The sequence below is a fragment of the Dermacentor variabilis genome, chromosome 7 (assembly GCF_050947875.1).
Source record: "Dermacentor variabilis isolate Ectoservices chromosome 7, ASM5094787v1, whole genome shotgun sequence".
NCBI classification, from domain to species: Eukaryota; Metazoa; Arthropoda; class Arachnida; order Ixodida; family Ixodidae; genus Dermacentor; species Dermacentor variabilis.
This window is the reverse complement of record NC_134574.1, coordinates 59,291,726-59,319,066: the sequence shown is the minus strand read 5'-3', so window position 1 is coordinate 59,319,066 and position 27,341 is coordinate 59,291,726. Positions and strand designations below refer to the sequence as shown.

Sequence of the window (27,341 nt, the reverse complement as noted above, 5' to 3'; positions counted from 1 at the left end):
CATGAGAAACGACCGTGCAAACTGATATGGTCTGTTATGTTAAACAAATGTGAAACATAGCAAATCCTATTAAGGCGCCTCTGCCTCTAAGAAGGCAGTATTGATGACTGGTTGAATTTATATACAAAAGATGATGACGCTGTGGTGATACATGCAAACCATGGAAATAAATGTTTTGTAAATTGCTATGTGTTAAACAACACATCGAAGGAGATGTATAAGCGCGCATGCGCCGATGAGCCCAATGACTACAGATGCCTCTCATATGTGATGTGGCTGTAACGTACATTACCATGCCACTAATCCCCTCTTATAAAATGACGTGGTAAAGTTGTACGTAGCTGCCTATTTTGCTGCAGCAGCAGCTGGTGGAGAGGAAGTTGGCGGCCTCCGCGTTAGCAGCCTCGGCCAGCTGCCCCTGCTGCGCATACTCATCGGCTGGGCTGCAGGCCGCACCTTCCAGTGGCTGTTGCCGAGGTGGCCTGCGGGGCTCATGCCGAGTTGATGGTCCTTAAAAATAAAATCAGTAAACAGTTTAAAAAAATTTTTGCTCCGTCCTGCATAGAGATTTTACTGGTTCATTATCAGGTGAAAGCCCAGAAAAGTAATTGCAGCCACAAAACGTTCACAAAATGAACAATAAATTTGCGTAAACAAGAAGGCACTACAGCATCATTAAAATTCTACACTGATAGTAATTTCAGCTTTTAGGCTTCAGACGCTGCATTACAAATGGTGTTAATAGTCGAATAGAATATTCTTCCATTTCTCAGTGACATTTACGCAGGCACTTTTTCCTTGCCCAGTATATAATAGAAATATATAATTTATGTTCAAAATGTTTTAAGAGACACTGCTTTGTTGCTTTGATTGATGTATTCGTATTGCAATAGCTGCTGAAGTGCCTTACGTGCAGTGCCATTTGTGCCCGGCTCGGTGACGATCGACACGCGGGCAGCAGCTGGTGGGGCAGGGCGGAATGGAACAGCGGGAGGACGCTCTTCGTCACTGGATCTGTCCTGCTGGGACAATAAAGTACAGTAGGCATAATCTGATTAAGTTCCATCAACTATTTGCAATGTCTATTTCACCTACAGTTTTTCAATTTCAACAGAAAATTCTTAAAGCAGCATGTGACATACTAGTGACTTAGAGCTTTCACAACTCGTTACTAATGCTTTACGGATTACCGAGCCATGCAATTCATCACAAGGTGTTTCCTAACATCATTTCTTTACCAGCAGTGGGGCTACAGTTACATTTCTGCAAAGTACGGATATCATGTGCTGGCATGTGTGGTGGGGCCTTATAACGTAATAATATTCCAATATGTTTTATTCCAATCTCCTGACGTCAAAATTAGATAACCGCTGATGCAAGCATCGGGCGTTCACCCGTAGGGTTGTCTGAACAAACAAATCAAATGCTCCCCTCGTTCATAGGATGTCACATTTGTTTGCTTGAAAAACGAATAGCATTGCCTGCACTGAGTGGCTTGTCTTATTTAATTGGCTCACAAGAGGCGAGGAGCATGCTCAAGTGGAGAGGGATTCGCTGGGGCCGAGCCACTGCACTGAATATCGATAACCGGATGAAGAGGCTGCTGCCGGCGTCTGCGATTGGTCCGCTTTCTCTTACTTAGCTTGCCGTGGCTCGTCGACAAACGCGGCGGCATGCAACGGAAGCTTAAGAATGACGCTAAAGCAGATCCCCAGTAAAGAAGAGCTGTCAGAACGATGCTGTAAACGTGCCGAAAGTTCTCGAAAACGTTACACGGCCACTCAAGAAGTTTTATTACACGCAAATAAACCCACGCTTTGCGGCAGGCGCGAGTAGTTAGTGCCGGAGCGATCGGCGGCAGCCATCTTTTATTCCTTTCGGAACGGGGCAGCCTGCGGCTATTCCGAGCAAAATTCAGTTTTGTTCGCCAAATAATGCATCTTTAACGCGAATGCGTCACTTTGACGCGGTAAGTTTTTGCGGTTTTGTGAAGTCGCGTGAGAGGCAGGTGAAGTGGGTGCATCCCGAAAACTTTTGACCAATAGCCGAGGGCTAATGGCAAAAAGGCGTCGAATCAGAAATAACTACCTTTGTTTTGTTCGGTCAAATTATTCATAATCAGTGTGTACACGTCATATCAGATGGGGAGCTACCGCGGTTTTCGGGAAGTCTCGTGACAGACAGGTGAAGTGGGTGGGTCCAAAAAGTTTTTGACTAATCGCGGTGGGCTTATTGCAGAATTGGAATAGAAAAGCTTGGAATAGTTTTACGTTATAGCTGCCCTGAATTGTAAGGAAACAATTCTGCGGGCTCACCTCTTCTCGGCGCCCACCTGCGCCGCGATCATCCGGCAGTCATAACAGACGCGCGCCTAATACAGTCGCCATTTACGGGCTGTTTTGACTGCCGGACCGATCGGTGTTGAGCGCCGCAGCGACTTCCTCCCAGAGTGCTTTTTTCAGAGCATCACTCATACTTGGCGAGAGGCTAGTGGCGCCTCTTGGCAAGTATGAGTGCAGCTCAATAAACTCATTGAGCATGGTGGCCTGCGCCGCCGAAACTCGCGCGCTTCTCGGTGCAGCCGCCATTTTTTCTTCTTGGTCTCAATTTTCGCTGGACTGCAGTGAATTATTACCAGCAAATCGTGCCGTTTCAGATATCACTAAGCCGTTGAAACATAACAGTTACATGAATTTAATGTGTTGTTATTTTATCATGAGGTAAGTGTTACGTTAAACTTAACACATTTGAGTAACCAAAAAAGGAAAGCGTTTCTCGTGCAAGTTATATCCAGCAGAAGTATCTGTACCGCCCGCAGGGGGAATCTATCACTGCGCAGCAGTGTCTGACAGAAAAAAAAACGAGCCCCTGTTACAGACCACCTTCGATTTAAATCAGGACCTACATTCGGAGATAGTTACGATCGCTGATACAAAACGCTTACTTGCCAACTATCTGTTGAGATGTACTGCCTTGAAACCTTCGTCGATTCTTCAGTACCCTATGTGAATAAACGCAAAAGTGAACACCACGCGATCACCGCAGATGTCCAGATGCTACTGCTTAGTCATTAAGCACAAGAAAGAATCATGTGTTTACTCACCGAGCACTAGTATTTTACAGTCTCCATGATGTTCACAGCTTCCAACATTCTTCTCAGGGGAAAGTACATCTCGGACGCCGAGACTTTACCTAATCGGGCAGCGTTGCGGGAAAAATACACCAAGTGCGGCCCACAGAACCGATCAGCTGTTTTCACGTAGCCGCCATCTTACGTATGCGTAGCGAAATTGATTAGATGCGGAATTCGCGCATGTGTGGCTATGACTCGAAAAAATGAAAATATTTGTGTTTACTTTCAAGCGCGCTTCAGCTTATCTTGCGTCAAAAGATCATAAAACAACTTTACTCTCAGCGACATGCATTCGTTCTTTTATTAGGCGTTTATATCTACATGTCAGTTGCTATACGGTCTCTTTGCAAGTAAAAAACAAGCAAAACATGCTTTCGGCAACGATGGAGGCTGCTGATTGGGCAAATTGAAAAACGTCGCAGGTTCCCGCCTCCATAGGCATCAACAGTCGCGTCATTTTGACGTCCGGAGATTGCAATACTTTTCGTTTCGAATATAATTACGTTATCGCGCCCCTGGCAGGTGTCCTCAGATTTTTATTATTGAATAGGCATTCTTTGACGAGTACCCGAGAAAAATCTGCCTGTCATGCGAAACGTGTGATTCTTGTATGTGCACAATGAGGCGTAATTTGCGAAGTTAGTCTTTTATACGTTATAATAACGTAAATATAGTTGATTGGTAGCTTTATAACCGATAAGGAACAATTGAAAAAAAATATTGATCAGCACGAATACTTTCATTGTCAGATTTTTTCATACCAGAGAGATACTTAGGCCTCCTAGAAAATGCGTGGAGAAGCCTATAGTATGGGTTGGCCAACTGAAATTTGAAGGTGGGCCAACAAAATTTTGGAGGTGGGCCAACTTGATGATTCGGGGGTAGGAGAACTTGAAATGTAGGCATGGGTCTACTGGAATTTGCGAGTGGATCAATTTAAACTTGCGGGTGGGTCAACTTAAATTTGGATGTGAACAACTGAAATATGGGGATAGGCTTACGCATACTTAGACATCGCCAGTGGAATTTCTGCATACATTTACAATACTGCAGCCTCTGCAGGAAGGACAAGAAAGAATTTTGGAACAAGCACCTATGTAGTACAGTAATGCCGTAGTGCAACATATAAATGCTACGTTAAGCATGAGTACTGACCAATCGCGACAACAAATATTACTGGCATATTATCAAAGCACCCCACAAGATAATTATAACAACACCTCATATTATGACCGTATTGTGCCAGATTACTCGCCTCTCGGCACCGTACGTTGTATCAATGCGTCCCAGCTAGTCCGCACTCTTGAGATCAAAAAGGAGAACGTGAATGTGTTTGTTCGCGTTCTGGAGTTAGGTTATAGACTCAGCATGACGATGTCTGCTTAGTCGTGACGTTAGAAGTTTGATGTACGTATCAGGGTCTAAGGCAATGATGTTTGTTTATTAGGTGAGATGGGGAACATTAATCCTAGAATATTACGACGTAATTGATATTCCCCGATACTGTGTTGATGCGTCAGAGAAGTTGGAGAAACAGTGATCTGGTGTACACTGCGGGAGCAGCGTTCTGTCGCTATTAAGGCCGCCATCTTATTCTTGTTTGCGTCCTTTTGCTTAAAAAATGGCGCTCAGTAGCTACCGGGGAATGGGTGTGGTCTTGTTGCGCTCAGGTGGTGTTGTGGTTCTGTGGCTTGGACAAGTTGCGTAAACTGTCGTAATTTCTGTTTCCATCATACAGTAGGTCAACGCCCCATAGCCGACCTCCCCAATGTGGCCGCAGCGTTGCATAGGATACATTTAAACTTTAATACTCCTTATAGGATCTTGCAATTTAGTGTTGTAAAACATTATTCACAACGCAAAAGGGAGGCAGTAGCTGACATAAATGCTTCTTATTTTCTATGCTCAATGAGTCATTTTAAAGGCTCGGGTCTCAGTTTATTGAACTCGGAGGCCAAAACATTTTTTACAGTTTTGTCAAGAGGGAAATGACGCACTGGCATTTATGAGCTGTAGGCAATAGCCAACTTTTTTTATCTACATTTTGAATGCTGCTATTTGGGGCGCATTGCTGCAGTGAAATAAGCGAGGCACGTGTGGCGTATTCATAGCGACGGTATTGTTAGTAGCGACGTCGTGGATGCTTCATTGTTATTTTTCACCCAACCGCCTCATTCCAAGGCCCATTACCTATTTTGCGCAAGTGCGATCTATGCACCTTAATCATTAGTGTCATGTGTCGTTCCCTGTGCAGTCGACGCTGTTTTCAGAAGCAACAAAATCGGGAATCGCAGATAGCCTACCACCATCTTGTCGAAATTAATTTCTCTGTCATGCCGAAATTGGCATTCTCAACCGTTACACTATTGCTTATTTAAGACCCCGAAATGCATGCAGCGACGACACCTGTCTGAAAGTTTTTTTGTGGAACACAAACCCCACAGTTATTAACCCGGTATGTGGTTTGTTCAGTGCAGCTGATTAGGCTTGGTTGGCCTACAATAAAATAGAGAAGTTGAATTCGGCGTCAGTGCTCAGCGCGCCGAACTCGGAAATGCACACTAGGTTATTGGCATGGTTTAATGAAATGCGCACTGACGTGGGTTGAAAGCCCAGCTGTGGCGGTTAGGGACAAACGAGGTTTCTTTGCCCTATCTGAACTCGTGAAACGTGAGTTTTCGACGTGGCCTAGCGAAATAAAACCGTCTTTGGGCACCGTCAAGGACGACAATGGCGTCATCAGCGCAACGTAGCGGACGTTGCCACAGCTCGACAACCCAGGGCAAACTTAAGGTAGACGCAATTTAGAGTGCTCCTGTCGCACTAAAATGCTGATTAAAACCTTCATTCCTGTAATTGAGACGGGTGCGAGATTGGGATATACGCTGTTCCATAATGCAGTATGAATGTATAGAGCAAATCAACAGAAACAAGGAGACATAGGGCAAGGACGTGCAATTCAATTTATTGCATAGTACTTTGCATTATAAAACGTTCCCAAATAAACTCAGGAGTGCTAATTTTTTTCTTTTCACGGATGGCAATGTGAGCTGTATATACTGTATTTTCTTTTGCCACAACGGCTTTCATACGCTTTTTGACACTGGGGCACGATTCTTTTAGCATGATCCTCCCACATGTGCATCTCACACTCCACTTTTCCTAAAAAGGAAACAAAGAAGACATAGTTATCTATAAACCCATGCACATAACGGCGCTCAACAGCCTCAGAATGCAGGAGCCGACATCGGCGGGACGTTTACAGCATGGACTTCTGACAAGGACGAGCAACACCCAAAACCTTCCAAGCAGAACATGGACAAACTGATTCCATAAAAAAAACAAATCTGTGATGTGAAACTACATTTTGAACTGTCATGGTAGCCCGACTGCAAATCAAACACAGCTTGAGAAACGCGTGCTGGTTTTTTAATACTCACTGCAGGTGTTTTTTTTAGAGAGCAATAGACACGCGTGTTTAAAAACAGGCTAATATCGCGACAAAAGCAGCACGACATTGTGAAATTGAACTTAGGTACCAACTTTTTGACTGCATAACTCCTGTAATCAATGCCCCATTGCAGCTCTGTACAATAAATTTGTCAGTGAGCGTGAAAGCTCATGTATTCAATTCTACCCCTTCAGATAGAATACAGAAGCACGAAAGTGGGCACTCTAGCAATACCTCGCCACTTGCGTCTCATTGTTATCTTTATACTTGATGAAAAGAGCGTCACGGAGACGCGGACTAAAAGAACAACATGTACGACGGACAAGGCCTTGTCCGTCGTACATGTTTTTTTTCTTTTAGTCCGCGTCTTCGTAGCGCTCTTTTCATCAAGTATGCAAAACCAACTCGCCCACATCAAGCTTCTACTGCTTCAGTTATCTTTATACTGTATACCCCTACAGGAAGTTACTGTACAAAGCATAAATGTGACTATACAAGATATACTATACAAACTAGTGCAAAATTGCGTGCATTTTATTGGTCAAATTATTGTGTAGTACCCTACCGCTCGCGTCTTGTCTCATTGATAACGTCTCGATGAAGCCCTGTTTTGTTTTTTCGAACTTGCCTAGTGTGTTTGAGTATTCTGCAACTCCTTGTTCTTCATAGTATCTTAAATTAAATTCTGGGGTTTTGCGCGTCGGGAGCGCGATCTCGCTATGAGGCACGCCGTAGTGGGGGATTCCTGAATGAGTTTGAGCTCCAGGAATTTCTTAGCGTGCACCTGTTCTTAAGTAAACAGAAATTCTTGCATTTTGCCTCGCATCCAAATGCGCTCGCCGTGGCAGGGACTCAACCTGCCATTTAGAGCTCAGCAGGACATGGCCGCAACTATTCTCTTTGTTTGTTTGTCGCTTGTTTTTTTTTCTTCGAAAACAATCTGCCTAGGCATGGTGACACTGGACCCTCACGACACCGACTTCGGTTGATGGGGTTTCCATCACTGTATGTAGCCTCCATAGCAGTTGCATTCCGACCAAATTGCGCCAATGGCAACAGTAGACAAACCGTGCGTGGACAGCCCTATTGGTGGCGAATCACTGAGCGCAGACTTGTCGGCAGTCAGACGAATTTCTTTTCGCACTGCAATTCCACGATGGCATTATCAGCGCGCTTACTAGGAAGCTGTGATTTTTTTCGCCATGTTCTACAGTTGTTTCTCGCTCAAAAAAGGCACTCCGCCCATTCGCTGCACAAAATCATCAAACACAAGTTTTCAAGCTTTAACACTAAACTACCCGCAGGGCGAATTTGTTTCCTCTCAAATGTATGGAAACCACGCAGCAGCGACAAGAATTATTGTGTGAAATTTGCATATTATACGATGTCAGACGTATGGGTACAGTCCCATTCGACCGACACCAGCCAAATGGGCGCCTGGGCTCCTCGGCAAAGGGCGACGGCAACACCGTAGAGCAACAGGTGTGTTACCGATCAGTTGCATAGTTCTTTCTCAACTTTAATGAACACGAGTGCTTTAAAAAGCTCCAAGTGTTCGAAATTTCCGGAGTCCCGTACTACGGCGTGCGTCATCATCCGATCATGGATTTGACACGTCAAACTCCGTAACTGATTTCTTTATGAAACGTGTTCCTGTTGTTTAACAAGCCATGGGTTTGTTCACGCTGCAATATCGAAGAAGGCGCCATTTGTTGACATTTCGGCATACTAGGTAAGTATCACATGTCCAGATTTTTGTAATTTGTCGCCAAAAAACTATACACAGATCCAGCACTCTACGTAGTCGCGTTTCGTTCTGTTGCGTTTCGCCTGCGACACGTGGTTTTGCCGGCGCGACTGCGGCGGGGCGGCAGACATTTTGGCCCGATCGTCGTCGCCGCAACACTCATCGCCAGGTGTTTCCAGGCGCGACTGCGGCGATGCGACCGCCTAGGGATCATCCTCGCATTCCAGTCATTGTGCCCGAAACAGGCGATGCCAAAGCAGGGATCTCATTCCAGTCATTGTGCCCGAAACAGGCGATGCCAAAGCATGGACCATCCTCTCATTACAGTCATTGTGTCCGACCGGCAGCGCCACGACAGGGTGCTACGAGATCGTGCTCGACATGGTGCTACGGCATCGCTACGACAGTGTGCGTCACCATTAGCCCATTGTACATTCACGTGCTCGTCTTTTGAGGGGTTCCTTCTTGCCCTCAACTGCGAGAGTATAAAAACAGCTGCCCCCGGACGCCAAAAGGAGGGCTCCGATTTCTTCAGTTGAGTGAAGTGCTCTCCCGTCTCTCTACTTCGGTCAAACCTGACCGCCAACTCTTTGCAATGTTAAAATAAACAAGTTGTTTCGTTGTTACCAGTCGACTCATGCTTTGCCGGGACCTTCGGATGCTTCCAGTTGTACCCCAGGCCGCCAGGCCAACGCTACCCTTGGGGCTTGCGACCCAGGTACAACCACGGGCGTCAGCGCCGAGTTCCCAACAGATCGTACAAGCGGTGCGATCCAAACAGTTCGTGAAAATGACAACCAGTGTAAACCACAGCCTGCAATCTAGAATAGGCCCGTACCTGTGTGGGCACTGCATTGTATCGCCGCTGCTTGTACGAAATAAGAGTGTTTCTTTTTTCATCGCTCTTGAACAAAACTGAAGTACAGAAGCAGTTTCCTCGTTGCTGAATGCATATCTTTCTTTAAGTTCCAAGAGAAGTGGCTGTGCCATCTCTTTCTCTTCGGCTTTACCACGCCTAACCCCCGTTAAACAGATTGGAGATGGTTTGAGCCCTGCGTAGAAAGCTGGTGATGAAGAATGATCGTGCATTTATGCTTCGGAGCGCGTTTCGATTAACTTTGATAGCGAATAATTTACACATAATAGTTTCATGGCTGCGGTGACCCGTTGCCGCAGTCGTGTTCTCGCTACGCGGAAAATTACGGGAAAGCCGCCCGGGTGGAACACAGGTCATTGGACTTGTTCTGTTGGTCCGACGGCTCAAGTGCCTGTCACAATACGACGACTATGAGATAATTCGTCAGAGAAACTCTTGAGTGCCGCTTGTAGGAAAAAATATTACATTTTGACTGTTTCTTTCATGTTTCGTAGAAATCTATTGTTTTGCTCGCACAAAGTATTCTTCAATAGGTGCGCAGGGGGTACATAATTTAAACGACTCTGTTGGCAATGTATTTCAATATCCTGACATCCAATTTGCGTAATCAATGACGCAAGCATCGGGTGGTAACGGGCAGCCGTAGCTTGAAAAACACAAACGCTCTCCTCACTTATAGGAGGTCACTTTTATTTGCTTTGAAAAGCAAATGGAATTGTCTACCTTGACAGATTCTTATCAATAGTCTCCAAACACGTTACGCGGGCGCAGAACTGAAGTGGGTTTCGATAAGGCCGAGCTATCGCACTGAAAACAGATAACCGGTTTAGGATAGTGGTGGCACGATCTGTGATTGGGCCGCTTCCCCTTCCTTAGCTTGCAATGGCTGGTCGAAAGTCACAGAAACGTGCTACGGAAGGCTAAAAACACCAATAAGATCTACTGTAAGCGGAGAAGAGTTGCCACAAATAAGTTGCACACGTCCTGGAAGTGCTCGTCAAAGTTATACTGCCGCTTAAAAATTGTCACCTTACGCAACTAAATCCAGTTTCTTTGGCAGCTACAAGTGGCCAGTGGCAGAGCGATCGGCGGGTTATCATCTTTTAATTCTTTCTTCAAATGGGCCATTTCCGGTTATTGCGAAAAAAAAACGAGTTTATTGCGGGATAATGATGCAACTTTTTGCACGTCTCTTTGGCACGGTGAGTTCTCGCGATTTGGCAACGTAGCATGACAGAGAGGCGAAGGAGGCGCAGTCGCGAAATGTTTTCAGCAATATTGGACAGCTGAAGGGGAAAAAGCGTACACTTGGAAATTATTATTTTTTCTTGAGCGAATTAGGCACAATCGGTATGAACGCGTCATATCAGATGGGGAATTTTTGAGATAGTAAAGACGTCGCGTGATGGACAGGCGACGTCGTTTTACCAATTTTGGTGGGCCAGTGGTCGAAATGAAATAGAAGCAAATTGGAACAGCTTTACATTATAGTGTCCCAAGTATACACTATGCAGCCCGAAAAGTTTATTGCCAGCTTTAGTTATTATTTACATAATATAATAAGATGTGCGCTTACGTTTCCGTGTTTGGAAAACTTGTTATTTTTATCTGACTCTGTACGTTGCGTGAAAAGTATCATTTACCAACGTTATGAGTAAACTTTAGGTGGGGGATAACTCGTATTTTCGTATTCAAATACATGTAAACACAAAAGTGCTTTTACGAGAAAACCGCTGCCCCAACCTAAATTATTTTTTTTCTTTGTAGTAGAGGGCGAAGGCAAAATTCTAATGACTGCGCAATTCCCCCATTTAGGCGGAATTTGGATTTAGTGTTCGGAATTTTAAAAAATTGGTACGAAAAAAATAAGACGCCATTTACAAGTTTGTAAACCAAACCAAAGAAACTAGTATCGCAGTTAAGTGACGCGCACTTTTTGAGGTGCGTAAAGTGAACCAATTTATTGTATGAAGTTATATCTTGTGTAAAACTATTACAATGTTCTGAAGGGTTTTGCAAACGTTTATTCACCTACTAGCGTCTGAATTTAAAGCAGTTCGTGTGGAACCAGTTGTATTTATGTTAGATGCATTATCGGATAAGTTGACAGAATTGTAGTATCGATTTTCCATGTTCATAACAGAGACTGAAACTTGATATTTTTTTTTTATTTTGCAATCTTACATTTTTTTGTTGAAGCAATCTATGGTCTAAGAAATATACCTAATATACAACTTGTTTTTGAACTTTTATTTTAAATGCAGGAAAGCTCATCAAATTACGTGCATTGGTTGCCGTCAGAAACGATTTATCTTTTGCCATGTATTTAGATAGAAGCCCGTGAGCTAAACCTTCGTCTTAAAACTCAAGTTCTATGCAACGATGCTGCATACGTCAGATGGCGCTTTTGCCACGCTGCCCTTTTTGACTGACGAATGTTTACAAATAAGCGACTGCAATTAGTTATTACAATTCCACATTTCTTAAGCAGTGTCCATATCTTGTGCTGATTGAAAGATACACCAGGAAAATAATCTCACCTCCTAATATGAGAAGCAAAACGGCGCATCGCTCTCGAGGCGTCCAGTGATAGAGAATGTAGTCAGACGTTCCTTTTGCTAAGAAAAAAAGAAAGAATACAAGATCTTTTGAATCAATTTACCCAGAATATCCTTCCACTAAGGCAACATAATTAGGCTGTGACAATGCTTTTCTTCGCCATGGCCACTGTTTTACTTGCAACAGTGACCTACACTGAGATTTACACTCGCTCATGCCAACTTGTCTAAAGATTCCTGTGTGTAAAGTATCTACATATTGGCGAAAACACTATGAGTGCAGGAAAAAAAAAGGATTCGAAAGAACGTGAACCACTACATCGCGCGCAATCACAACAATTCGCCGAGAGTATGCTCAATGGGGCCACAACATTAGACGATGCAGTGTCTCGGTAAACGATCCCAAAGGGACCAGAGTAGCGCGACTGTTGTTCGTGCGCCGCTACTCAGCCAGGCGCCATCACATGGTCCGAAGTGTCGCAGCGGTGGTGAACGATGCTTAGCAGTAACTGACCTTCTCCCAATGGTCAATAGCGTACCCGCAGGACTGAAGAGTTTTCTTGGTGATTGTCTAATTGGCCGGCAGCTGTGAAAAAGAAAACGCGCACACGAATGCATTTTTTATCTCTACTTATTCGTGTCGCCGGTTAAGTTGCGAAATCACCAACATGAAATAGTGCAGGCGGCGTGCGGAGAGTTTTTTTAACTTTCAAGCAAACATTCTGTACATTGGCGTCACGGCGAGGATACCTTGTATGCATGCTGGATCAAACGTTATGCCCTAGTTATCATTGCAACATACCGGCTACTTATGAACCTTTTCGAGTTGGTTTCGCAATCATAAGTTCAAAAGTGTGCGCTACGTGCGAATGAAGAACTCGTATATTGTCCATCGCAACTCGCATATAGAAAAAAAAATTATTTGAACCACGTCCATACGTTTCTACCACCTTGGTAAGTCTGGCTTCGCGCATGAGGAGTGACTTTAACGTATAGCTTTCGATGAAAATGGGCTCCCTCTGGAAGCCTATACAGGGAGACTAGCACGACCAGTAGCAAACAAAGAAGATTGAGCGGCGTACATATACTATCGCAGTCCTGCTATTGCAACTTCCTCAAAATGCACTAATTGAACCAGGCAGGAGCATGCGCGCTCTCGAGCAAAATTTTAGGCACGAACCGTGAACAGAGTTTTTTTAAGCATAAAATTTTTTTAGCTACCGTTGTCGGCGACCTTCAATTAACCTTTAGCCAAAAGCCCGAGCCGTGTTTCCGGTACTCAAACGAGGACATACGGGCAAGTTGCGAGAACCAGACATCATCTGGGTTACCAGTCGAAACTTAAGAAAATGCAGTCTCTGGCCCCCAACCCTTCGTACAGGACCGCATTACATGCTCTAGTTACTGCCTAGACGAGTTACAAAAAATATACGTCTGAGTTCTTCCTAATGTTCATCAGGATGTCACTCAAGCTGCAACTTCTAGTAAGCTGAAATTATATTTGCCATTTCCAATAGGGGGCCACGTTCGAAAGGCGGATACATAGCATCATATACTTTATTGTCATCTTTTGACGCTAAGACAGGTTTGCCTGTGCTCTTCTGAACGCCGATGGTCTGCTACTTCCGCGGCAAAGGTTTTGCGTCGCCTCGAGTGATGGCGCCATGCGGTGTGGCACCCCTCCACGCGCTTCTCATCTTCTAGTTGTACAGTGCGCCCTGTTTCCCTGGAATCTTTCGCTGCTTGGTGTGCTGCTGTGTTTTCTTCTAGATGGGCAGTGTCCATATGGACCAGTGCACAGTAGGGTGTGATGCGGTGGGGTGCTGTATGGTGCAGTGGCGTGTGCCGTTGTGAAAATGCACTACACCCATTTTAAGATTACCAATCTGCTTTGTCGGTTCCCATTTCATGTTTACATCGACTCTCGATTAGGGGACAGCCAGCACTATTCTTATTGTTCCTCGCAGCATGGTAAGGGGCTCCAAGTCGGAGAGCTCACGTGCGCTTGTTCGACCGATGTAATGTATTGCAACAATTTGTCATTGCCACCGCTTTGCCAGGAAAAATTTCGATTTGACACGCACATATTCTATGACACAAAATGTTTCTCCCAACTGTGCGTCGGTGGCACCACGGGCGAGGTAGACTTGATCTCGCCATTGTCAATCTTTGCGGTTGCAGTTTTATGGAAAAGTAATGGTGTTGTAATACTAGATATTTTGAATACAAGTGTGATGGCGCTTGCTATTCAGTTCGCATTCGATTCGAGAATTCAATACTGAAGATTGTCGAACATTTCTTTTCTCTTCGAATGGTAGGAATAACGACACGTCTTGAAGTGTCCGGGGAGAAAGACTGTTGCAACGTGTCACTGTTCCGAATGATAGTGTGGCCACAAGAGAGCCGTTGATGATGCAGCGTGGCACCCTTTGCTTTTCTGGCAACGCATGGTGCAACCAGGTTGTTCTCAATTACTTACCGTTTTTAAACGGTTTCATCGCACACTGGTCATTTTTGCTCCTTCCGTGATACCCAATTCAACTAGAACTAGGTTTTCTACGAGAATATGATTATACATGCCTAATGTACTGACAACCACAAAATTTTGGGGAACACAGAATTTCATAAAACGCTGAACTTCGGAGCGGCCTTAAACGCAGCCAGCAAAACCTTAAATTACAACGTCATTCGCCCATACGAGTATGGAGGATGCAAATGCGAAAACCAGGCTATGTGGCGGGGCTACCAAAATATTCAGCTTTTCCTCAGATCTCGTGGTACCTAAACGTCTACGCTCGACTGTACGCATCCCTCACGGCAAATTAGACGCAATATTTTTGTTTAACGTATATCTTTTCGCAATAGAAAAACATAAACAATGCCTATTCATGTATTTTAGCGATTAGAAATTGAATTAGTCATTATGAAACTCCTGCGTTTACTTAACAATACATATTGTTTCATGATGCCCCACAGCGTAAGCTGTTATGATTTCGATCGAAACGCAGTTTCGGTTGGCGCTGGCGTCCGCCGCCACCACCGCCGCCGGTATCAGTCGCAGCTATCGCCTAGCGGGCGAGAAATCTCGATGACGATTATTATTACTACTGTGATAATGATGATGATGATGATGATGATGATTTGATGGCATCACCTTTGTTTCACACGCGATGTCACAGGCCCGCCGCGCAGCATTGATACGTGCTCTCTTTACATTGCAGTTACATTTTGCGGTGCCTATAAAATCGTACTTATCCAAGTGATTCCCGTTTTAATGTTCCGTGCCTTCACACGGTTAACTTTCAAATCGTGCCGATGCATCCTTTGAAAGCGAGGAAAATGCCGCGTCTGTAGAGCGGCAAAGAGAACAACGAAAAGAAGGCATATCGCCATTTAGAAGAAACAAGCCGAACAAGAAGTTAATCGCATGCGTTATTAACAGATATTGTGGACAAAAAAAACTTGAGTTTCCTCCTTGATTTAAGCAAATAATTCTTGGCGACGCTTCCGCAGCAACTTCATGTGATGGTCAGAATGTCTCAATCATCCAGAGTGATTCTCTGCCGCATTACTGAGTGAACCACCCACGAATCTGGTTTCTACAAGTCGAAACCCAGTTACACGTTCTTGGCATCACTAACCTAGAGATGATGTACATGTACACTATTTTGGACTCTACTACCTGGCGCCGCTAAAGAAATTCCTAATATCAGACCTTCTCAATCCCGGAAGCGTTCCTTCGACAACTTGAAGGATGTCGCCATCAAGCGAAAGACAGAGTCCAAGCGCAGCAGGATGCATCAGCTCCTAACTGCTTAACAACTAAATAACAAGCTGCCTAGTCAGCTTCTACACCACATGCGACATGTTCTTGGCGACCAGAATGCGGTCAACAGTAGCCTCTTGCGTGAGTTGTTTCGCCAACGCCTTTCGCACAGGAAGCGTACGGTACAGGCCGTGGCACAAACTCTAGAGCAGACATGCTCGATTATGTCGCCGTCCGAGTACCCTACTATTCTCGCTCGTCTAGTATCACTGCAGTAGGTGGCCAGACAGCAACTAGTCCTTCCGACGATCCATGACTTTCACTCATTGACAACCGCCTTGCTGAGCTCAGCCGTAAGCTCGGTGCCTGAGTACGTTTCCGACACCCTGTTACCGCAGTTCTCGCGTACGTCACTTATTGTCGTCCTGATTCCAGGCATTTCATTCGACACTGTGACTGTGGCTCATGGCGCCTGCTGGTGCAACCATAGAGAAAGAAATTCAACAAGAGGGGACATGGTGAAAACTGGCAACAGGAACACGTCACTCCTAATGTTTACCCCTGGCGTTAGCTGGCGCGAGCATTGCAAAGGAACAATGTGAAATGAACTAGGCAGATGTCTTATCTTACATTCTTTCCTGCTAAAAATAAAACGTAAACGCGTTGCGTATAAATGAACTAATATTTTGCGTTATTTTTCTTGCGTCACCCAGCAACAATGTAACTGCATGCCAGAGGCGTCAAATGCATGCGTCATGCGCCAGACACTCCACCAAGGCGAGCGTGGCGGCCTGCGCATGTAGCCGGTTTCTTGGGCTCACGGCGCATTCTTGCGTTGCTTCTGCACTTTTACACAGCATTACTGCACTATTGGAATGCGGCAAGGTGAGAAGTCGTGTTTGACAGTCTGCGACACATTTGAAGCAGTTTAGGCTTTTACCGCACGGAACCGAGCATTGAGACGCAGTTAGCGAAATACAGCTCGGCTTTTCTGGCGTAGGCAATTTATGACTCGAACTCGGAGACGTTAGCGACGATTTCTATGAGCCGCAACATTACTGCAACTTATTTCGATAGCTTTGGACAACGTTACCCGCCGTGGTTGCTCAGTGGCTAAGGTGTTGGGCTGCTGAGCACGAGGTCGCGGGATCGAATCCCGGCCACGGCGGCCGCATTTCGATGGGGGTGAAATGCGAAAACACCCGTGTGCTTAGATTTAGGTGCACGTTAAAGAACCCCAGGTGGTCAAAATTTCCGGAGTCCTCCACTACGGCGTGCCTCATAATCAGAAAGTGGTTTTGGCACGTAAAACCTCAAATATTATTATTATTATTGCACAACATTACTGCCCCTTGCTTTATGACGCAGTAAGCAATAAAGCAACTCGGTCGTGGTGACAAGTTCGTCGTGTACTGATTCTAATGCTATCTTCAGCTGGTCGTATCTGAGCACTCTGGAGCGCTCTCGCGAGCGGCGTTGTTTCGGCTGGTTGAAAGAGCGTGCGCGCCCTGCGTTCGGCTGGTTCTTCTCGATTGCTCTCCTCTATCGTGGAGCGCTCTGAGGCGCTCCGAGCGCTGTCGTCGGAGCAGTCATCGAGATTGAAACGTCATCGCAGCCCCGCTTCGCTGCTGTTGGCGACGGCCCACCGTAACCTTGGCAACCTAGGCCACTGCATGCTGGCGTCTCGAGGAACGTTCGTCCCGCCGGCACGTCCGCCGGTTTTTCCGGCAGCGCCGGGAGCTTTGGATAGGCGAAACATCGGACGTTGGCAGTAGTCACGTGGCTTCGCATCAGCAATTTCCTCCGAAAGCGAGTCGCACGTTCGGCTTGCGCGCTTGTCCCCTACCTTTGAGCTCGGGAAACGACCGATCTACCCGACTCTGCTTCGGGGCATACAGGCGACCAGTCGAAGATAACATTAGTGAGACAAGTTTGTGACGCTGTTTAAAGCCCAGCAACATATACCTTCTTTCGGTACTCACGCTTGTCGAAAACGCGACGAGTGATTGCCACAAGTGATAACACCAGTGTGTGTTGCTTGCGCCGGCCAAGCGCGCAAAAGATAACGCTGAGCAGCTGAAAAACGAAGCACTCAAAAACTATCTTTTGAGCGAATGAAAACAGGCTTCGCGCGCACGCATTCGTCTTAAGCGCGAGTATAAGGCTTTCTGCGAATGTCAAGCATGGTATGGCTGTCTGCCTGGGATTTGGCCACCTCTGTGTATGTAGCGCACTCTCACGCCGGCTGAGAGCAAGTTCCATTAGAAACGCGCTTCCGCCCCTGTATTTGTGCCCTTGAAGCGCACGAATTAATGCCCGGGAATGAAGCACCGCTTGCAAATCACATGCTTTCTTCATATGTTATGGTATTGTTTGAGATGAGTCGGGTATTTTCTGCGCCATGTATGTAAAAGCGAATTGGCTTTGTTTCTAATGCCACCCATTCGCCACTTTCGCACGTTTCGCATGTACACGCGTCATTATATAATGTGTCAACACCAAAATGGCATGTGCTTGTAATTTACTTTTTTTTTCAGCTGATGCCATCCGGTGGAGCTTCGTACTGGAACTACTGCTGCTTATCCGGTGCCACAGCGTTGGATGGATGCACAGAATGCCCGGATTGGGCATTTATAAAGAGCCAAATAAACATTTCTTCATTTACAAGGCGTTTGCTGTCTACTTTACAAACCTGCACGTGGCACAGATTCGGTGCAGGCTTGTAAAGATCGTTCGCAATCGATTATTTTACTAAATAAATCGATTCGGCACTGAGACCGCGCGCGGTTGAGCAGCCGCAGCAAAAAAAAAAAAAGAAGAAATAAACCAATGCCGCACCGTTTACCGCAGCCGGCGTAACGCGTTCCAGCTAGCGTTAAACCGAAACCGAACTGTGATAACCCCACCTGCTTGGTGCGCTACAGTCAGTTCGACCGATGCGCGTTATGAGTGTCGGCTCTTTCTGGATGTCTTTCTGGATGGTGCAACCGTAACGTAGGTGTAACGGCGCAGGATGCTCCCTGGTATGTTCAAGGCAAAACAACAACAACAAATAACCAGGAGATTTGACAGTCGTTGACAGCCGCCTCAACCCACGTCACAGATCGCATTGCCGGTTACTGTCTTCTTGTAGACACGAGATCGGAAGTCGGTCGACAAGTCGCGATTCAGGCGACACATCTCTCCGCTCCAAGTCGTCAATAGTTCTTCGATGCCCAAACGCGACCAGCTCTCTACTTTTGTCTACGCCACAACTTTCACTGGCTTTTCTTAATTGCTGTCATAAAAGAAGCAATCATCCATGTTGACTTTTTTTCCTATAAAAATGTGCCATATGGACGTTCATGTGGCGCTTATTGATATTACCAGGCACATTTAACTTATATTTAATATCCTCAAACGCTAGTCCATGGCGACGTGTGCCAGCGGCACCGGTCACATGTAGACGCGAGCGTCTGCGTAATTCTAATGCGACCCTGCCGCTGCTGCTGCTGCTATAAACTCAATGGGGCGCTCTCTTCTATCGCATCAAAAGAAATAAGGGAATATTCTAGGATTTGCAGGCTTGATTATATCCTCAAGAATTTCCTCCATTTACAAGGCCCTGCACTAGGGAATCGCGGTAATGCACCCCACGACATTGTTATCACCGGTCGTCCTGTTTCTTTATGTCCTTGACATTTAACAACAGAACACCGCGCCATCGCTCGTCCTGAATTCACACACATGCTCACATTAGGTGATTATTCTACGCCTTTATTCGAGTAACTTCGCCTCACGTCATGCTATCTTCCCAATGAAGTGTCCTGGTGACTGCAGGTATTGGAGCAACTCTCGAGTGCTAAATGCTAAAAACCTCCCTGACCAATTATACTAATCCGCATAAGAAACACTCTACATCTAATTTCTCTGATTGGGCCATATTGTTTTTTTTTTCGAATAGACACATCGCAAATGCGCAAAACGACAGTCCTGTAGATCTTGCTAATATGCCGAATGCGTCCATTCCAACAACGGTCCACCTATTCGAGTATGTTAGGATGCCTTTCGTCTTGCGACAACCGCCATGACCTAGTGGAGAATTAGTGAGGTTGCCAGATGTTTGGACTTTGTTTTCGCTTACCCTGTGGAGCTTGTTGCCAACGCATGTCAAAGTAACCTTGCAGAGAACTTGCGCGCTCTATTCGTTTGCCTTGGTGAATCATCACTCATCCCAGAACGCCATCTATCCACGAAAGTGTATTTCAGGCTTCTCAAGTGTTGACTTTCCGTGCCACCTTGCCACACCACAGGCAATCATACCCCTTCACACAAAAGTATTTCCGCGGCGCTTCTTCCTTTAAAGGGCCCCTCATCAGGTCTAGCCATTTTGAGCTGACAAGCACAGAGCGTAGATTGAGCGATAACGATCGTGTCGGCAAAGTATTGCATCGCTACGCGCCGCAGAAGAATGTGAAAATTCAAACCGAACGCCGTTTTTCCTTCTCCTCGCGACCGCCGCGCTCCAAGCCGGAGGATGATGTACTCGCTTCCCTGCGCCTACGTACTCGAGTCCGCAGTGTGAAGTCGCTCCTGGTGATACGTGAATTCAAGAATTATCCAAGACAACATCTGTTATCTGCGCGATCTGTTGCTTTAATTGACGAACTGAAGTTGAGAGAAATAATGAAACACACAAACAGTATGTCTGCGTGTTTTTTTTTTTTTTTACTTCCACCGAAGCAAGAGAGATGTACTTTCGCTTTGTCTGCTTGTTACCACGGTCGTGCGGTGAGATGGATAAGTGCCGAAACTATGCCATTTTCTACCTTGCTCCCTCGCGGGATCATGCACCGCGCAATATCGTGCGCTGCGCGAACGAGACAACAGATCGCGCGTAGTGCCGTTGGCGGAAGTGCGTAGGGCCGAAAAAAAAGCGTGATAAAAAATGAAAAAAAGTTGCGTGACGTATGCGTCACAGAACCTCGAGGTCTAGTACGGGAGAACGCAGGGAAGGAATTTCGCTTGCGAAGGCTAGACGGTGAGAGTGGAGAGAGCGTCTTGTTCGGCCGTGGAGCCTGCCTGCTGAAATCATGGGTTCGCGGCACTGAAATATTTTTATCTCGGCTATTATTGAGCCGATTTGAAACATTTTTGAGGCAGAACGCTCCATAGAGGACACGCGTGTAACAACTTCCGGCGTATAACCAACATCTTCTATGGGGCCTGGTGAGGGGCTCTTTAATGATTGTTTGATTCTTACCACGCGCATAGATAAGTAAGAATGCGAATAAACAGAGGCAGAAACAATCAGGCAGACTGCTCCAAGGTACGTTAGCACGGCGTCAATCGACTTGTTTGTTAAAGCGACGACCTTTTTGTAAAAAGGAGTGCGAGGTTTTTACGAGCAGAGGCGATGTTGTCGATGATGTATAAATGCTTGAAATTTCCACACAAAGGGCATTTAATGCATCGATGCGTCTAGCTCTCGCTTTGGTCCCTGTCGGCTGGCGCTGTAATTTTTTGCTAGCTAACTCGGGAGCAGCATCGTCAAACTATTATACTGCGAAAGGTTCGTATAGAAGCACTTCACGTTGGGTCTACATACTCTGAACATAAACGGCATTCCTTGTATGACGAAAGCGTGTAAATTGCTGCTTTTTGCTAGAAAAAAAACGAGTAAATTAGGTTAGTTCTTTGTTATATCTCCTGTTTCATTGTATCTGAGAACTTGTACTTTATTCCCAATATGAACCCAGTCGCTCTATCAAAATCATTTTTTGTACTATAACGGTGCAAGCTTCTGCATTAATAAGCGGCCTGACGCTCTACCTGTCAGCCATGAATGGTACGTGTGGTATATGACATTTTATTCAGTGCAGTGTCAAAACTAAAATTGAGACATTGTTTATCACATGCTTGCTTTGAGTCAAGCGGTTTCAGCAACTCTGTCAACCGTGTGTTTGTGACCGCTGCTGCAGGTTCCAAAATGAAATTCGGCAGCATAGGTTCCAACTAGTCCAGATGTGCGTGGGTTGCCCATATAAAGGTATACTTTAGCAAGTGCAGGATATCTTTCAATAAAATAAATAACGGGTTTCGCAGTTTCACTTCCCTTTGCTCTTCTCGTGTCATGCCACTAGGAACTAGAGTCAGGACGGAGCATCCCAGAGAGAAAAAATGTAGAATTTGTAGCGCTTGTCAGCGTTATCGGTAGGTACAGGATAACGCCTTATGTAAGTGCTCTGCTGGGTTTTATAAAAGCTGATAGAGTCGGAGCAAGGTAAGCAAAGTAATCCTGAAATATTATTCCTTGCGAACTAGGTCTTCCCTATCGTGAAGGCTGCAGTACGTATGCACCCGCGTGGCCGTAAAGCGTGATAATATCCTTAACCGAATTGAAATGAAAGCTATAAGAACCGCTGCCAATCAAGGAACCCACCACCAGACGGTGTTTTCAAGTTAAAACAGTATGACAGTCTTAGGCCGTAAATCATGTTGCAGTTCACTGTTGCGCAACTTTCTGCCATGGACCAACTGAGCATCTTTCACAAAATACAACTGTAACTTATTAACTATTAGTACGCGCTACGTTGGCACGAACAGCTGCAGGTGGTGGCTTTGTTTATCCATTCATGCTCGGCGCGCACTTTATTATAAACCCAGCTTTCTTTATGACCCCCAGATATTAAAAAACTCGATAGTACAACGGTATCCAATTTCAATATTCAATGGAGCCTTTGTGGTGGGAGAACGAGCTCCAATAAGATAGGTTTTGATTTCCGCCGGGCTTAGCAGCGGAACGCCTTCCACATTTCGCCACCACGGCACGAGTTTGATCTCCTAAAAAGAAAGAATGCAAAACCTCGTCCGAAACGACTATACCTTTTGTAGTTTTCTGAAATGGTTTCCACCTGTGCGGTGCCAACTTCAGTGACATAAAGCCGATGGCGCATCGAGAAAGTGGGCATAATTTGTTGCAGTCACTAACTCTACCCAAGATTATTTGTTTGCGTAGGGCCCCTAACAAAAACGGGCCTGCGTACGAAAAGGGCGCTCGCGGTCAAGAGAAGAGAAGGATACATTTGCTCAAATACGAATTTACGAAACCTAGCCGCAGTGTGGAGACAGGGAATGCAATAACCATTCGGAGGCACCGATTTACTGGTAGCGAATACTAGTGTAATTACTAAGGCCATAACTATTCCTACCTGACCTTGTCTACTTGAGGGTAATCCGCGCTTTACCTACTTGAAGGTAAACCGCGCGCATCAACATATTCTCGTGAGGGCCCCTTATTGCTCAAAAAACCACCTGTGCAACCCGTCAAAACCTTTGGCAGTACGGATTATATTGGTCATAAAGTCTGAATCCGACATTGTTGGCAATGTAGCATCTTTGAAAGAAACAGCCTAAAACACTTCACATTAAAAACGTGTCACCTGTTTTTAAGAAAAGCAATTGTGGGGCAGCGTTCGATGTGCCTCTTAACAACTCGCCGTGTCCCGCATTTTCCTTCGGTTTGTTCAAATATATTCTTGGGTGAGTAAAGGCAAGGCGCAAAAGACGAGGACTGAAGAACGACACAAACGCCAGAACCGGCGCAAGCTTGAAGCAGGAACTAGCCCAAGCAAGAGTTTTACTTCAGCATATTGCTGTAATTCTTCGTTATGAAAAACCGTCGAGAAGGAGAAGTCATTCGCTGGTTGCTGATCGTTGAAGGGACTTTTTGAGGGCCCTTTTGTGAAATGTAACAAATGTCCCAAAGCAAAGCTTGGTCTGTGAGACCCCAAAGTAAAGAATCTGGGGTTTACCGTTCATCTAAATATACATGTGCGAGAGTTCTTGCGTTTCCCCGCCTCGATATGCAGCCCGGGTTAGCTAAGCACCAGAAAGGCGTAAACACTGATCCATAACGGCGGTGTGAGCGCGCTTCAGATTGAATAAAAACAAATAAATCCCAAGAAGAGGGAGAGAGGAAATGGCTTGGTGCAGGGTGATGTTTTTGAAAAATTCCAGTGGTTCATGCGCATTGTCGAAGCTCTAAGAATTCAATGATCAACGCTTATCGTCTCTGATAAAGCGCGGTTTTGTTGTAGCTTACCGAGATCCGGGCCAACTCGCATTACAGGACCACGTTTTGAAACAAATATTTTGGCGTAACTTCGTTGGCTCCTCCTGAGAGAAAAAAATGACAAATCGCTTCAGTGATGTCTCAGGCTCATAACCTATTAATACGACCGCAGCAACCGCCCAAAGTGAGCAAAAATTTTGTTTTAGCTTTCCTGTTTTCTTTTTTTTTTTAATAAATCAGATCATGCATCAGGAAAGCCAAGATAAGCCAGTGGTTATAGGCCAGCAGGTAGGGGGAGGGGCAGTCATACGAAAATATCCTAAGTTGAATTTAAAGTTTGAAAATATTTATTGAAGTTTATACAACATTATTTCTGATGGCACTCTTTGGCCATAGCTGGCCCTGTCGCTAATAAATGCCACATATCATCAACTTCAATTTTTTATTGAAATGCATATTAGGAGAGGTTGGCGCCCTTATGGTGGCACCGGCTACTCCTTGTCACTTGGCGAAGGAACCAAATTTGCGTAAAAAGGGAGAATAGTGACACGAAATACGGCACTCAGTACAACACTGGATGAATAAAAAATATACAGTCCAACAGTACATGAGTCGCCAAGTTCTGTGCATTAGTTCAGTCCACATAAGCTTATATAAAGTCAGATGTTTTGAACAGCCAAAACACACAACACATGTAATGCAATGCAAGTACAGAACATAATTATACATAGTGCGTAAAAGTTGCGATCACCGCATAAACCGATTATGAACCACGAACAACGCTTGTGTTACTCATTTAGCGTATTCCGATCATCTGATACCTAATATTTTCCCAAAATGTTGGTGTCCTCTAAAAACTTTTTCAGAGCAAGAAACGCTCTTTTTAGAAGGCCCGCAGTTGGCCATGGGCCAAGTATCTTTTTTAGAGTGAATGGTCTTCTGTCTAATATAAACAAATTAGCTTGCAGTACCGTGCACTCGAGAAGAAGATGATGGACATCTTCGTCTGGATGGCCACAAGAACACTGCGGACTACAGACACCGTTTGCTGATCAAACCAGGTAGTTTTGCTGAGGCGACAAAAAAGCTGTCTCAGGTGCAGACAGACTTCCCTACGCAATAGAGGAAGATTGGTTGTCTCCACGTTATTGTGCGCCCGGTTTGCAGCTGCGTCCACTGCAGTATTACCTGGAATATTGCAGTGCCCAGGTATCCACTGGAATGCAATTAGGTGGTTCATTGCGCTTGATTTTCTAAGTTCTTTGAGTGTGTCATACAATAGCAAAGTGTTCAAAGAATTTTTCTTATTACTCTGTAGTAATGTAAGAGCGACTTGCGAATCGCTAAATATAACCCATTTTTTCGAATGTTTTTCTGATGTTATGAAACCCAAAGCACACAGGATTGCAAACAGTTCTGCCATGGTGGAGGATGTCTCTTGGGATAATCTGAATTTCTGTATGGCATAGTAATTCATTTTGTGAGTTGCAAATGAACATGGAGAGAGTTTAGGACTCTCAGATTCGCCTGTGTAAGTAGGCTATATTATTCATGCAAAATCTTCAATGTACCTTTGTGCGAAAAAGCCAGCTGTTGTAGCAGCGAAACGGCACCTGAATTCCGATCACTTGTGATGCCAGGTCACGTGTCCACGACGAAGGAGCACAGAAGGTGAACAGGAACACCTGCTATCGTGCTGGCACGCCATATGTAGCGTGAGGGGAGAAGAAATCGCCGTGACGTCAAGTCACCCTCGCTCTCGCAAGCGTGTGTTATCCGCGCGTTTCTTGGCTGCACAAGCGCTAGCCTGCTTTCCAACTTCGCCACGGTAATCGTTATAAAGGAATTACTCTATAGAACAGAATAGTTTGGAGAGAAAAAACGCTGCGGCAGTGCGTTTTCTACCTTGCAACTATGTCCAAACGGTGTGAGCAGCGTATACAGTGCTTGTTTTAAAATGTACGCTAAATATATATTCCAAGGTATGCAAACTTTCCACTCATGAACTGCACAAGCAATACTGTATTTTGATCTTTGTTCATTGTTTGGCAAATATTTCGATGCAGCGGCTGTCATATTTCTGACTCGATAAATTTCCTTGGTGCGGTCACTATCTGATTATTTCCGGCTAATAGCCCGCAGGTGTGCTCAGTTCCGATGGATTTGTTATTGCTGCGCGCAAGGCTTAAAACGTAGCCGTTTAGTAGATTGTAATATATTGTAGCAAAGATGTATTATCGCTAGTTACCCGCTTACTCTTGTGAACCATCAAGAAATATTTAGCTAAATATTCGTGCTCTGTCGGTGTAGTCCACAATTTCTTGTGCGTACATTGTGCAGATACATTCAAGTGTGATCCCATTCACTTATTCACACGTTGTCTATAGAGTAGGCGTAAGATTCCATGCCAGTTAGGGTATATGTCTGTAGATACTACGCGCGAAACGTACTATCACAGGAAGCGGCGCTGATCCCTTTGTCAATGTGTAACGTGCGGTACTCACTCTTGACGACGTTCCGGGGCTGAATCTCTTTCGTTGAAGGTTGGCGATACAACACTGGCGGATAAGCGAATTTCCGTATCCTTTAAAAAAGCCGTACATCTCTAAGTGCCGGTAAGATGTGTGGATAGTTGTAGCAACGTTCCGCAAACTTGGCCTTACATATTCATTCCATGTCAGTCACTACATAATAATATGCCAGTCACTATTTTTGCAACCAACTACTGCACACGTCTTCAATCCACATGATTCCATCCCGCATGATTGAGCACATTGCGTTAGCGAAAGCTCAGTTGCATTGCCGACAACTGATCACCCACAAGCAAGGTAGTAGCGACAACGGTTTCGTATTCGCGCGCTCTCGCTTAGGTCAAGGCAGAAAGCTGGGCTATTTGGTGTGTCATCATTATTCAAAAGACTAGCGCAAAATAGCAGGGACAAATACAGAGAAGACAGCGCTCGTCCTGTCGTCTTCTCTGTCGTTGTCCCTGCTATTTTGCGCTAGTCTTTTGAATAATGATCTCGCTGAGGTGACGTGCAGCGCGCCGCCAAAAGCGCCGTCTCGTTTCTCTAGAACGAACTCCTCCGCTAAAGGGGTCAATGTTCAAATCGATCGAGCATAATTACTTGCCTACTTGACCGCACTCAATATTATAGTGGTGTTTTCCATTGTTTTTTTTTTCACGGAAGAAAACAACGATTGGCGAATAACTCAATTGCTGAGGTAATGTTGTCGAAATAATCGTTGATATGCATGCACCTATTAGAATCACAGTGCGCAAACAATATGTGATTGTCAGTGGATGCCAATATAGTTGATTGCAATCTTCATGTGCACCTCCCTCCCCAATGGAGCAGCTTAAATAAAAATTCCTTACCAAATCTCATCAGTCTCGTAGTGGACGTCAAATATGTAGTACGCGCGTTTTGTTATACGTGCTTCAAAATATATGCACTTGTGTTTATTACCATAGCCTTCTGGATGGTAACTTCTTGTAATAGTCCAAATTCTCTGATGCGTATCCAGCGCCTACGGATGGGTAAAATATGCAGTCTTGTTATTATCGAATAGTCAGGAACGTTTGCGGCGGAATATGATACGCGCATTCATTTCTGAAAGGCGCAAAGGCTACGCTCAATTGCACACACATACATGCCCTCTAAACTCTTCGTTCCGTCTCGCTATGCGTATATCCTCAGATGAGCTTGAAGCCCGTCGTTGAGCGCATGGCGCACGCAAGTCTTTTCTATGGGC

At 45.2% G+C, this 27,341-nt stretch overlaps 1 protein-coding gene across 2 annotated transcripts; it reads right to left on the bottom strand.

Annotated features, from left to right (window-relative positions):
- Nucleotides 1-264: 264 nt before the first annotated feature.
- On the bottom strand, nucleotides 265-27,110 carry LOC142589071 (uncharacterized). 2 transcript variants are annotated; one of them, XM_075700855.1, is made up of 5 exons: nucleotides 26,965-27,110; nucleotides 23,616-23,689; nucleotides 11,749-11,826; nucleotides 911-1,019; nucleotides 265-510 (listed from the first exon to the last, which is right to left on the bottom strand). In XM_075700855.1, the coding sequence occupies exons 3-5, from the start codon at nucleotides 11,775-11,777 to the stop codon at nucleotides 346-348; spliced, it is 303 nt and encodes a 100-aa protein (XP_075556970.1). In that variant the 5' UTR covers nucleotides 11,778-11,826; nucleotides 23,616-23,689; nucleotides 26,965-27,110; the 3' UTR covers nucleotides 265-345. The 2 variants fall into 2 exon arrangements, 1 of the variants encoding a protein (XP_075556970.1); XR_012829814.1 differs by lacking the exons at nucleotides 265-510; nucleotides 911-1,019; nucleotides 26,965-27,110 and adding exons at nucleotides 6,091-6,295; nucleotides 26,090-26,172.
- Between the last annotated feature and the right edge of the window lie 231 nt (nucleotides 27,111-27,341).